At 44.5% G+C, this 13,747-nt stretch overlaps 1 protein-coding gene across 1 annotated transcript in view; it reads right to left on the bottom strand.

Moving 5' to 3' along the window:
* Positions 1-7,794: 7,794 nt before the first annotated feature.
* MYO5B (myosin VB) overlaps positions 7,795-13,747 on the bottom strand; it is a 158,771-nt gene continuing 152,818 nt past the window's right edge. Inside the window, exons 36-40 of the mRNA XM_068422068.1 lie at positions 12,691-12,841; positions 10,671-10,956; positions 9,380-9,554; positions 8,700-8,780; positions 7,795-8,009 (exon numbers count right to left, since the gene is read on the bottom strand). Of these exons, the coding sequence (XP_068278169.1) occupies positions 7,857-8,009; positions 8,700-8,780; positions 9,380-9,554; positions 10,671-10,956; positions 12,691-12,841 (846 nt within the window). The 3' untranslated portion in view covers positions 7,795-7,856. The remainder of the gene's footprint in view (positions 8,010-8,699; positions 8,781-9,379; positions 9,555-10,670; positions 10,957-12,690; positions 12,842-13,747) is intronic.

Genomic DNA, 13,747 nt, shown 5'->3' with positions numbered 1-13,747 from the left:
CCTCGGTCTTTAATGTCAAGATCGGTTGTCCTCAGGAGACTCGGCCCCCAGAGCCTGAAGTTAGGGACGGGGGACTGTGTGAACCTCCCATGATCCAGGAGGAGACGGTTAGTGACCTGCTGTGCTAGCTGGACACCCACAAGGCTATGGGCCTGGATGGGATTCACCCCAGAGTAATGAAGGAACTGGCAGATGAACTTGCCAAACCACTCTCTGTTATCTACCGGCAGTCCTGGTTAACTGGAGAAGTTCCAGCTGACTGGAAATTAGCAAATGTAACGCCCATCTACAAGAGGGGCCAGAAGGATGATCCAGGGAACTGTAGGCCTGTCAGCCTGACCTCGGTGCCAGGCAAGGTGATGGAACAGATCATCCTGAGTGCCATTGCACGGCACATGCAGGACAATCGGGGCCAGCCAACATGGATTCATGAAAGGCAGGTCCTGCTCGACCAACCTGGTCTCCTTCTATGACCAAGTGACCCGCTCAGTAGATGAGGGCAGGGCTGTGGATGTGTCTATCTAGACTTCAGTAAGGCATTCGACACTGTCTCCCACAGCATCCTCCTGGACAAACTGGCTGCCCGGGGCTTGGATGGGTGGACTCTTCGATGGGTTAAAAACTGGCTGGATGGCCGAGCCCAGAGAGTGGTGGTGAATGGGGCAAAGTCCAACTGGCGGCCGGTCACTAGCGGTGTTCGCCAGGGCTCAGTTCTGGGGCCGGTGCTGTTCAATATCTTTATAGATGATCTAGACGTAGGGATTGAGTGCACCCTCAGTAAATTTGCAGATGACACCAAGCTGGGGATCTGGACAGGTTGGATAGATGGGCCGAGACCAACAGCATGAGGTTCAACAAGAACAAGTGCAGGGTCTTACACTTGGGCCACAACAACGCCCTGCAGCGCTACAGGCTGGGGGAAGAGTGGTTAGAAAGCGGCCCGGTGGAAAGAGACCTGAGGGTGCTGATGGACAGGCGGCTAAACATGAGCCAGCAGTGTGCCCAGGTGGCCAAGAAGGCCAGTGGCATCCTGGCCTCTATTAGGAATAGTGTAGCCAGCCGGTCTGGGGAAGTGATGGTCCCTCTGTACTGAGCACTGGTGAGGCTGCACCTTGAATCCTGTGTCCAGTTGTGGGCCCCGCACTTCAAGAGAGATGTTGAGGTGTTGGAGCGAGTCCAGAGGAGGGCGACCAAGCTGGTGAAGGGTCTGGAGGGTCTGAGCTACGAGGAACGGCTGAGGGAGCTGGGGGTGTTTAGCCTGGAGAAGAGGAGGCTCAGAGGTGACCTTAGTGCAGTCTCCAACTCCCTGAAAGGAGGTTGTAGTGCAGTGGGAGTCGGCCTCTTCTCCCAGGCAACTAGCGCTAGGACAAGAGGACACAGCCTCAAGCTTGGCCAGGGGAGGTTCAGGTTGGCCATTAGGAAGCATTTCTTCTCAGCAAGGGTCATTAGCCATTGGAATGGGCTGCCCAGGGAGGTGGTGGAGTCACCACCTCTGGAGGTGTTTAAGAAAAGCCTGGACATGGCACTTAGTGCCGTGGTCTAGTTGCCATGGTGGTGTCAGGGCAATGGTTGGACTCGATGATCCCAGAGGTCTCTTCCAACCTGATTGATTCTGTGATTTTGTGATTGATTCTGTGGGAGGATCAGTAAAAATATTTCATGTACAAATAAAAATTGCCGTATGTCTTCATTGATGCAATTTAAGTGTGATAAATTTTCTAGAAGAAAAATAGTTCTTCCTGTGAACAATCCCATTTTTGATTTCAAAGAAATCTTTCAACCGCTTTCCCTACATAATTCCAATGTTTTCATTAATCTAGAGATGAGTGAATGTATAGCAACAACTTTATCTTTTAAAAAAGCAGAGGGTTTTATTGTATTTTCTCTCTCTGCCATTGACTGCACATGCACAGGGGCTGGCACCGTGTCCCCACTCATTTGCAATGGCCTTCAAGGCCATAAGATTCCATGCTCAATGGTTTCTAATTCATTCACAATATTTAAGCACCTCTCAAAACCTTTCAAAGTCTTAAGTAAAACCTTTGAGACTGTTTATTTGTGTTTGGAAAGCACTTTGTCATTTTAAAACAGAAATTTCTACGTCCAATATATAGAGGTAAGTATTGAAAGATGTATTTTTTTACATTTCCATTTTTGATCAAAAGTCACAATTTCTTCAAAAGTGTTTATTTCACAAATTTTTTTTTTATCCACAGCTGAATATTACAGTGACTATTACAAGCATTTTCCTATAAACAAAGGTGTAGTTTACAGGTTTGTTCAAAATGGAAAAATATTTATAAGCACTAGTATTTCATCTACAGTATCCCCTCCTGTGTATTATTGAACTTCTTCGAAAGCAGCTGTACCTTCTGCTTGTTAAGGTAATGAGACTTCACAACCCCCCCCACAAAATCCCCAAACAAACAAAACTAGACATTGCACTGTAGTAGCACATTTTTTGGCAAGTTTTTTTTTCTCATTACAACTTAATTTCAAAGTTTTTGTCTACTGGCATTTAGATTCAGAAATAACTTCTATACCCATTGGGGAATATGTCCTCTGGGTTGTTTTCCTTAACATCTACATTGCTAGAACTTCTTTCAGGAAATAAAAAAAAATCCATTTATGACTGTAATATATGTGAATCAATAAAGTTGGAGGAGAAAGCTTCATGGCAGTTCATACAACTAATTTTAATTAGGTTATTATATTTATATGCAATGGCAAAATGCTAGTGTTTCAGTTAAATATGGTCTAAAAGAATAAACTTGCAGAGTTTCACCGCTGAAAATGGAGGGAAATGACCTGTTGTTTCAAGTGCATCTTTGTCACTTTTATCTTTTGCAAATCACACCCATGGAGGGTCATTATCTTGCAGTATCAGGAAGGGTAGCCACTATGCTTAAACTCTGCAACATGGCCACATTTTGTTCCTGTTTCACTCACACAAAGTCTTCTTTTTAGATACAGTAGAATAAGTTGTATGAGCAAAAAAATGTTTATGATGTAGGATTGCCTAAATTCAATCTTGAGGTCTAATGTTCTTCTCTACAGCCAACTACAACCGCTCCACCAGCTGAAAGATAAGCAACCTCAGCTACAAAGTGCCAATGAAAGAAAAAAGAAGAAAATCAAAGCAAGTTTCTAGTGAAAATAAAGCGCGTGCGTTGTCCTGGATGGTACTCGTAGGTCAGACAGCACATGCCTTTGGTCTACTCACCTTTGAAGTGTTGGTTTCGTAGTGGTGGTGGTTGGTGTGATTTGTTTTTTTGGGGGTTTCATTTTGGGGTTTGTTTTTTTCTTTTTTTATTCCCAATAGTGCTTTCCTGAGCTACATTATACATCCAAAAACCAGTATGGGTCAGTATTGTTTTTTTCCTAGGAACTTCAAAGTGTTTTTTGCAGACCTCCGCAGAGCGACGTTTTTTTATAAGCAGACTTAGAGATCCACGACTACTTTTTATGACAGAACAATAAAAATAATCCCCATATTTTAACGCTTGTTTCAGAGAAACAGCGGTTGAGAAGTCAGTTACCTTAGTAACAGCTAAAGGCACCCAGTGGGAAAATGTTCAACTTAATAATCAATATTTAAAAATAAAGAGATCTGGAAAACAGCCAGCTTTCTCAAAGCCATGCTTTGTGTTAAATTTGCCCTTTTAAATAAAGAAGTGCCAATCTGAGGAAAGAAAGGCATGCTTGAGCATAGCAATTTAACAAAATTAACTTTTAAAAACAAATTTTAAAAACTGCTAACAGAAAAAATAACATATATTAAAGATATTTCATACAGAGTCCTCTGCCGGATGGATGTTAATGGATAAACTACATAATCACAGATCAAGACATTAAATCCCCGTTCCTCTCCATACATAGCAAGAGTTTCTAAGAAAGTCTCTTTTGTTGTACATATAAATTATGATACTGAAAATGCCACAGTGAAAGACCATTATCCCCTAGAAAGAGCACTGACCACATTTTATCATTGCTACCAGTAACAAAACCGTTGAGGAAGAGGATTCTCCAGCAAGCTGTCATTTAGTCTGAACGATCAGCATTGGTTTAATCAATCTGTTGGGAATTGTACTCTGAATAATTTACAGCAGAGAGAGGTAGAGACCTGAAGAGCCTGAGAGGAAACTGCTGGTCTAAGATGAATTCCGAGAAATGGCTCTGTGTTAAAACCACCTTACAGAAGGACTGAATTCTGCTTTGAATTATTTTTCTATTTTTAAACTGTGATGACTACTGTAGTGTGAAAAAAAAAAAAAGGGATAGAATACAATTAAAAAAATTAAATTCCAAGCATTGCAAAAACATTCATTTGCAAAGTGTGAAAAGAGGTAGGTACAATAAATAAAAATGTTGTAGCTGAGCAAGTGACAGAAGAGGATGCTTGCTGGGCCCAGACAGCAAAGTGGTGGTGTTGTATATGAAGGGGAGGTGAAGGCACTACTGAATATACGCAGTAGATGCAAATACTCAAGGAGTGTAGTTTGGAGGTAGGTATACAAGCAATAAATTTTCTTCTGTAATTAGCTGGGTGATAGTTACAAGAAAAGATAACTTCTCCCTAAGGAATGGCCTTCAGTCTGTCCTTCACTGGTAGCAGCCGTACGAAACCATAGTCTGTTTGAAAGAAGGTATTTACCCATTGGTATAGACCAATCTAATTCTTCACAGCACTCAACTTTTTCTTTAAAAATGTGCTTTTGGATAGTAATATACAGATATAGTACATACAGGACTATTACAGTTTGTATATACATAGATTATATACATGATGTTTAAACCAAAACACGTTCCTGATCTAAAAAGGTGACAGCAGCATGGTGGGATTTAGTGTGTCTTTAAGAATTCAATGTGTCATCATAACGACTGAGAAAACTCAATGACTGCTTTTGTGAGTAGCTGGCCCCTTTCAACATCTACCTGGTGTGGACAGAGCGTTGGTTGGTTTTAATTTATAAGTTAGGTTAGAAAAAAAAAAAAACCCCTAACAGAATTTGAATTGATTGCAATTATTCGTTTAAGGTTGTTGTATACAAAGAGTTTGTGTTCACTCTTAAAGAAATGGCTTATGTTACTAACGCACTATCTTACAATTTTTTTGTGTTAAAACATTTCATTGCTTATCCATTCCCTTTTGTTTTAAAACTTTATCTTTATTTTAAAGTATTCTTCATTTATCTAAGCCCTGTATAACCCGGTGGATAGATGATGGTAAAGCTGTGGATGTGGTCTATCTCGATTTCAGTAAAGCGTTTGACACGGTCTCCCACAGCATCCTCGCAGCTAAACTGAGGAAGTGTGGTCTGGATGATCGGGTAGTGAGGTGGATTGTGAACTGGCTGAAGGAAAGAAGCCAGAGAGTGGTGGTCAGTGGGACAGAGTCCAGTTGGAGGCCTGTGTCTAGCGGAGTCCCTCAAGGGTCGGTACTGGGACCAGTACCATTCAATATATTCATTAATGACTTGGGTGAGGGAATAGAGTGCGCTGTCAGCAAGTTCGCTGATGACACAAAACTGGGAGGAGTGGCTGACACAACGGAAGGCTGCGCAGCCATTCAGAGGGACCTGGACAGGCTGGAGAGTTGGGCGGGGAGAAATTTAATGAACTATAACAAGGGCAAGTGTAGAGTCCTGCATCTGGGCAAGAACAACCCCATGTACCAGTACAAGTTGGGGGCAGAGCTGTTGGAGACCAGCGTAGGGGAAAGGGACCTGGGGGTCCTAGTGGACAACAGGATGACCATGAGCCAGCAATGGGCCCTTGTGGCCAAGAAGGCCAATGGCATCCTGGGGTGTATTAGAAGGGGTGTGGTCAGCAGGTCGAGAGAGGTTCTCCTCCCCCTCTACTCTGCCCTGGTGAGGCCGCATCTGGAATATTGTGTCCAGTTCTGGGCCCCTCAGTTCAAGAAGGACAGGGAACTGCTAGAGAGAGTCCAGCGCAGAGCCACGAAGGTGATTAAGGGGGTGGAACATCTCCCTTATGAGGAGAGGCTGAGGGAGCTGGGTCTCTTTAGCTTAGAGAAGAGGAGACTGAGGAGTGACCTCATTAATGTTTATAAATATGTAAAGGGCAAATGTCATGAGGATGGAGCCAGGCTCTTCTCAGTGCCATCCCTTGACAGGACAAGGGGCAATGGGTGCAAGCTGGAACACAGGAGGTTCCACATAAATATGAGGAAAAACTTCTTTACGGTGAGGGTGACTGAACACTGGAACAGGCTGCCCAGAGGGGTTGTGGAGTCTCCTTCTCTGGAGACATTCGAAACCCGCCTGGACGCCTTCCTGTGTGACATGATCTAGGCAATCCTGCTCCGTCAGGGGGATTGGACTAGATGATCTTTCGAGGTCCCTTCCAATCCCTAACATTCTGTGATTCTGTGATTCTGTGTTTTCAGACCTTTGTACGGTGGTAGTGTGACTTCTCCCCAACGGACAAGCCTGCTGTTGGCAAAGAGGCACTTGGGGCACAACAACCCCCCGCACCGCCACAGGCTGGGGAAGAGTAGCTGGAAAGTGCCTGGTGGAAAAGGAACTGGGGGTGTTGGTCAATGGCCGGCTGAATATGAGCCAGCAGTGTGCCCAGGAGGCCAAGAAGGCCACCAGCATCCTGGCTTGTACCAGCACTAGTGGGGCCAGCAGGACGAGGGCAGGGATCATCCCCCTGTACTTGGCACTGGTGAGGCCGCACCTCGAATCCTGTGTTCAGTTTTGGGCCCCTCACTACAAGAAAGACCTTGAGGTGCTGGAGCGAGTCCAGAGAAGGGCAACGAAGGTGGTGAAGGGTCTGGAGCACAAGTGTGATGAGGAGCGGCTGAGGGACCTGGGGGTGTTTCGTGTGGAGAAATGGAGGCTGAGGGGAGACCTAGATGGCCTAGATGATCTTTCGAGGTCCCTTCCAATCCCTAACATTCTGTGTTTCTGTGATGAGATTCTGGTCTAAGAACCTCAATAGCCACTGCATGAATGTTTTTGACTTTTAAAAACACAGGGAAAGCCAACAGGAGAGATCAGGATGATGCTCATCTATACTAGAAGCAGGAGGCCTAGGGCAGTCCCTGGTCTCGAGATTATTTCACCAGGACAAAACCTTTGTGAGTCACTAACGTAAATTTGGTAACGGAAGAAAGTCCAAACTGACAATTTATGTGAATTCTCATGAGAGAGACGCACTGAATGTAGGCAGGGGGAGCAACAGCGTTTCTCAAACATAGAATTTGTGACAAATTACACGTCACAGTGGAAACAAGCAGCATCCAAGCCCATTATCTTAACCGGCGTCATAAACACATACTTGCACTTTCTGCAGTTTACTTCCTGAACTAATGATATTGATAGTTACTAGCAAGAAAAAGAGGCAGAATTGCATGTCCCATTATTAACACACACAAAACCACCTCCCTATTAGACAAATTACACGTCCTTCAAGGCAGCATAAGTGTCTCCGATTTTGTTTTTGATTTCACTGTCATTTCTTCACAGATACCTATGAAGATCAAAGTAAGTTGTCTCTCACCATTCTTTTTTTGGTAGTGGCTTTTGGAGATAATTAGGGGCTTTGAACTATGTCAACATAAAATCAAGCGGTAAAAAATAAATCTACATTTCAAGTATCCTTATTTCTGAGCTGCAAATTACCAAAAAAAAAAAAAAAAATCACATATAGATCAGTTTTGTTGTTTTTTTTTTTTTACTGTACAGTTTAGCATCCATTTATTAGTGTGTATTGGACCTTCCATAAACCTGTTTGGTCCATATTTAAAGAGCTCCTTCAATTGCTTTCGTGATTTTTCTTTATTCGCTGGAGGTCTCTGGATAGGACAGGTGGGCTTAATTATACTTTCCTCAGACTTTATTGAGAAATTCCAAGTTGAGAGAAGCAGGGAGATGAATCGAGTCCATGGTTATGGAGGATGGGTTGAACGGGAACAAAACTGGGAACATGTGCTTGAAGTCTAACAGCAGCTGCGGAGGGTCATTTCGCTCTTGCAAGTGCATCTATGAGGCGTTGGTGAAAAAAACCCAAATTTACTATCAATTGTTGCCTTTTCTTTGCATTTGTCATGTTTAACATCATCAAAAGTTTGAGAATGTGTACAATTTTAGAGAGATTGCAAAAAACAGAACTATTTTGTTCTCTATTGCAGCAGCCTTCCTCTGAGCAAGTATTTTACAGCAACTTCTACACAGACTGTAGGAAACTGCTTCTGAAGAACCTGGCTACATTTTCTACATGACCACAAAGCACGACACAGGACTTGGAAACAACATGACCCCCTTGCACAGCAAAAGCAGCACTGCATGATACGAGCAGACCACTTTTGATTCAGCTGCTCAGCGATGGAGACATATGCTAGGAGTAGCTGAACACATTTCTGTTCCCATTTCCTTGTGAGCATTAAAAGAAATTTGGTTTTCATTTATTTTTCCTTTATTGCCAATTTCTGCCTTGTACCTCACAAGTAACTCCATTTCACCAATGCTTCGCTGACTCCTGCAACCTTACTTCTGCATCACGTTGCTACTAAAGAGCTTTGCATTAGCTGAGCTGTGAACTGCACACGCAGAGCACTGAACTCAGGACAACATGCAGCAGCAGCACGCTTATTACAAAATGCCTGAGTTAGTAATGATTGCCTACAGATGTCATTAGTACAACTGCCCCCACTTTACAGCCCTTTAATTTACCTGTATGTCTCGTATGAAAGCTACTGTCACACGTTCTTCAAACTCATTCACAGGAGTGTAGAGATTAAGTATCTTTACAATCTGTTGAAAACAAAATAGGATTACAGACAGTCACAAGAAGTCAAACTTCTCCAGAATATAAAGCACCACTACCATTTTGTCTTGATATGGCCATAACAAGTCAATACTGAGAAGCAGGAGGAGCACAAGTGTCATCCTGGTGTTCCTTTGCCTGCTGTAAGGTATGGTAAGCCTCTACGTACCTGTCAAAATCACTTCTTATGGCAACGTTTGTAAATTGTGAATAGAATTGAACAACAGGGACTTCAGTTGGTTGGCACATGGTGACACGAGAAGATTCAGAATAGGTATCCAGCTCCCAGTACTTCTGATGTCACCTCTACAACACTTCTCCTGACGCTCCCTCAACTCCTGCTCCTCCGCTATCACCCCTTGGCTTCTCTCAAGAACACACATTTGAGATGGAGATACGGGAGAAAGGATCTCCAAGAACCACTGGAGAACAGCTCACACCTCCCACTTCTCCCTTTCCACGACACGTGAGTTTATATCCTCCTGGGATGGAGTCTCAAGGTTTAAGGTCAGATCCAGCCAGCCTAGATGGGCAGTTCTTAACTTCCTGTGCCAAATATGGTGTAAATCTCTGCCCTGCTCCCTACCTGCTGCGTCGTGAGCGATGTGCACAAGGAGCAGATGGCCTCGGCATCTTCTGACGTTTTCTTTTTCAGCTGCAGAAGCTGTGCCGCTTGAATCAAGGGCTCCAAAGTTTGCGCTGCTCCGCTCTGCTGCAGGTTCTTCCCACGCAGCCATTCTTCCAGCTGGCTTATGTTAAACCTGGGTAAGCAGCCAAGAGAAGATGTGAGCTGAGAGATAAGACGTAGCATCTCAAAAATCCTCTACGAGACTCAAGGTGTGTTGCAGTGCTGGTATATGGGGCTTTTTTGATACACGTGGCATGAGACAAACAGGCCAAAGCTTAATACTTGACAACTCAAAGCAAAATTTATACTCTATGTACCTCAGAATTAGATAAGCCATGTAACAGCTGAACAGCACATGGAATGTGGTTTTCTGCAGCATTCAGATATGTTCAAGTTTCAAAAGTTAATTAAAATTAAGCTTTTAACAAGCTTTTAAATGCTAAAAAAATCCTGCGAGGTACCCAAGGACCTTTGAAAATATCTACACAAAAAAATGCCTTTGCCTGTGCCCGCTCCCAGGCTCAAGGGGAACGCACAAAGGATCCACTGTGGGAAGGGGAGAGGGCAGCCGAAGGAAGGTTTAAATCATTTACACCAAGAAGTAAGTTGATAGATTTATGCCAGGGCTGATAAATATTCATGACCCATTTCTGGCAGGTTTGTACTAGCTGTCCTTTCAAATTTCAATCCTCATTACAACACTACGCTACCGACAAGGATGTGGCACATGGGCCCCTGATCCCAGCCCAGCAGCCATCCGTGCTGCTGCTTGCCTGCAGCTCACAAGAGGCCAGAGGCACTTCACGCAGCACCAGGGGTTTGTCTTGAAGATCCACCTGCAGAATCGAAGCTTTCGATGCTACAACACTTGTTCCCTTAAAACCACACAGCGGGAGGGAACCATGGAGACTTCTCCATCCCAATGGGCAATCCATCCTACATCACCCGGTGTAGTTTTTGGGCTGTGCAGCCCTCCCGCTCAGGCTGGGTGAGGCAAGGCTGGGGAAAGCCCACCCCAGAGATAATTACCGTAGCACACATTTAGTTCACAAGCAGCACAGCAAACTGCGTTGCACAGGCATCACTCAACAGGGGTTAGGCTTTAACTGCTGCCGCATCGGTCTCCTGCTGAATCCAAACAGTCCCTCCCCTTACACCACTGCATTTTATTTTCCTATTTTCCACCACCTTATAAAATCAACAAAACTTCCTTAGGCAGGTCCATCCCCACCCCGAGCCTGTGTCCCACCTCAGCTGCATGCCCGTGCTCCACGAGCAGACATCCTTCCTCAGCAGGAGGTTGTTCAGGGCGACCGCGTTGATCATGTAGAAGAGCTGCTTGAAGACTTGCTGCACGATCTCTGGGTCCAGCCCCTGGTCACACATGATGATGTGGAACGTGTTCAGCTGGCGAATGATTTCGTCTAAGCTGTAGGAGCTGTCACCATCTGGCATGCTGGAGGAGCGATTTCTGTAGCCCATCGGTTTGACACCGGAAAGCCCCTGGATACTTTCATTTTCCAGCACCGCAGACACTGAAAAAAAAGGGGAAAAATGAGCTAAAAAAAGCCTGCATCCACCGATTAGTCAGTGGAGGGAAGAAATGCTCCTCCACGGGCAGTCATAAACACACAGCAGTGTCAATGTGATGCAACGCGATGTGTGCTGGGAGGTCTGAATAGGAGGACAGGTCCATGAATTGCTAGTTTATTGTGATAACATGAAATAGTTGAAGCATATAGAATATGTATAAGATCACACTTTTTTCCACTCAGGTGTTACCACACAGAAATCACTTACCATGCTGCAGAGACTGGGAACGCCTTTCCTTTGAGCTGTAATCAGTTCTCCCTCTATACCCACCACAGAGCCTTAAATTCTGCAGTTAAAGTGATTAATTGGCTCAAAGCATTGGGAGAAATGAAGACAGATAAAAAGTAATAAAATTCTTACAGCCTGACTAACTGATAGAGGAACAAGACAACTTTCTGCAAGGAGCAGGAGGTACATGCAGCGATGGAAGGGGGTGATGCCGTCGGATACAGCCAGAATTGGTGCCATGACATTTGAAGGGCAAAGGGAAAGAGTCCCAGATATAGAAGAGTCCAGGCTGGGAGCTCAAGGAAAGTACCAGCAACTAGAAAATACAAAGCACGGAGAATAGCCCCTCAATTAGCTTAGCAAGGAGGAGAGACTTAGCTGAGGAGGTAACTCTTATACTGACTCACCTTTGCAAAAAAAGGTCTTTATTAGTTTCTGTTTCCTCTTCCCAACTCTCTCCTGCCTCATAATGCACATTTCCACCCATAAAAAGCTTAATCATAAACCTGGCCTGGAGGGAAATGCTGTTTCTAGGGAGCAACCTCACCTCTGTCACTAACATAGAATCACAGAATCGTTTTGGTTGGAGAAGACCTTGAAGATCATCGTGTCCAACCGTTAACCCAGCACTGCCAAGCCCACCACTAACCCCTGTCCCTCAGTACCACATCTACACGGCTTTTAAATCCCTCCAGGGATGGGGACTCCACCACTGCCCTGGGCAGCCTGTTCCAGTGCTTGACAACCCTTTCCATGAAGAAATTGTTCCTGATCTCCAATCTAAACCTCCCCTGGCACAACTTGAGGTCGTTTCCTCTCGTCCTGTCACTTGTTACCTGGGAGAAGAGACCGACCCCCACCTTGCTACACCCTCCTTTCAGGCAGTTGTAGACAGCGAGAAGGTCTCCCCTCAGCCTCCTTTTCTCCACACTAAACACCCCCAGGTCCCTCAGCCGCTCCTCATCACACTTGTGCTCCAGACCCTTCACCACCTTCGTTGCCCTTCTCTGGACTCGCTCCAGCACCTCAAGGTCTTTCTTGCCGTGAGGGGCCCAAAACTGAACACAGGATTCGAGGTGCGGCCTCACCAGTGCCGAGTACAGGGGGATGATCCCTGCCCTAGTCCTGCTGGCCACACTAGTGCTGGCACAAGCCAGGATGCTGTTGGCCTTCTTGGCCACCTGGGCACACTGCTGGCTTATATTCAGCCGGCCATTGACCAACACCCCCAGTTCCTTTTCCACCAGGCACTTTCCAGCTACTCTTCCCCAGCCTGTGGCGGTGCGTGGGGTTGTTGTTCCCCAAGTGCCTCTTTGCCAACAGCAGGCTTGTCCGTTGGGGAGAAGTCACACTACCACCGTACAAAGTTCTGAAAACACACTCAGAGTAGATAATTAGAGCAAAAAAAAAAAAATACCCTCCTAACAGCTAACGTGCTGTGAACTTACCGATCATGGGTTGGAGTATGCCCTCTGCTATCTTAATGAGCTGCTGGTAGATCTGGATGGAGAGGTGGCTCAGCACCTGGCGGTACTCGGTCAGGTCAAAGTTCTTCAGACAGTGCTCGTTCTGCTTAGGTGTGTTTTGTGTCATGAAACCCTGAACAGGAGGAGATTAAAACACCTGGTTTCATTATTCCACCTATTTACAGTCCAGTAAAATAACTGCATTAAAAAAAATTTAGAGTACAAGAGATCCAGATGTTACCGAAGTACATTTTTAGACTGTTAACGGAAAAGATCAAGACTCATAAATCACCTCTGATTTACTCAGCCCCTTTGTTCATAAATTATTACTAGAGGGCTGCTTTTAGAAGAAAAGCATCATTAAGACATAAGTATTTTTATTTTACCTTTAGCAAGGAGCGACGTTTCAACATTTGTATTAACCGCAATATATAGATGAACTAGAAAATGACATTTCAGTCTCCGAGAAACTTGTTTTAGCTATTTGTTTACCCCTGTGAGTTGCAATTATTCATGGGAAAACAGATTTTTTGAGATTATGATATTAGAAAATGAAAAAAAAATAAAATAATCACATGCTATGCTGTGACAGCATTTTAAACTGATCCGGAGTTCAGAAATCTCTCCAAGTAACCGAATTTATTCCCCACCTTGTGCTGAAGCAGCAGCTGGTCTCTGACCCTGCTAATGGATGCCGTAGCCCCGAGGGCTGGGCTCAGACATGAACGCTGGTTTTGCTGGCAGAAGCAAACGTGATCTAACTTCACTTTGTAATTAACACAGATGCTTTAATTGCCTGTTCTTATGGGTCTTATCAATTTGGTGTCAAGATGAGACCGATGCTATTTTTTTGGTTGTTTGCTGACTAGCAAAATGCAAAAATACAACAGGTACAGTTTTATTTGACTACAGAATTTCTCATTTTCCCTGACTAATAAAAAAAGCGTCATGCTCTTTGCACCGCAAGATTGCATTTAGTTTGGGATTTTCCTTTAAACCTATTTTCTTAAAAATAGGTCAGATTTCAAACTAAAGACAA

The sequence above is a fragment of the Nyctibius grandis genome, chromosome Z (genome assembly GCF_013368605.1).
Source record: "Nyctibius grandis isolate bNycGra1 chromosome Z, bNycGra1.pri, whole genome shotgun sequence".
Classification (NCBI taxonomy): Eukaryota; Metazoa; Chordata; class Aves; order Nyctibiiformes; family Nyctibiidae; genus Nyctibius; species Nyctibius grandis.
Note: the sequence above shows the minus strand (reverse complement) of the source record. Positions and strands in the feature narration are given on the sequence as shown.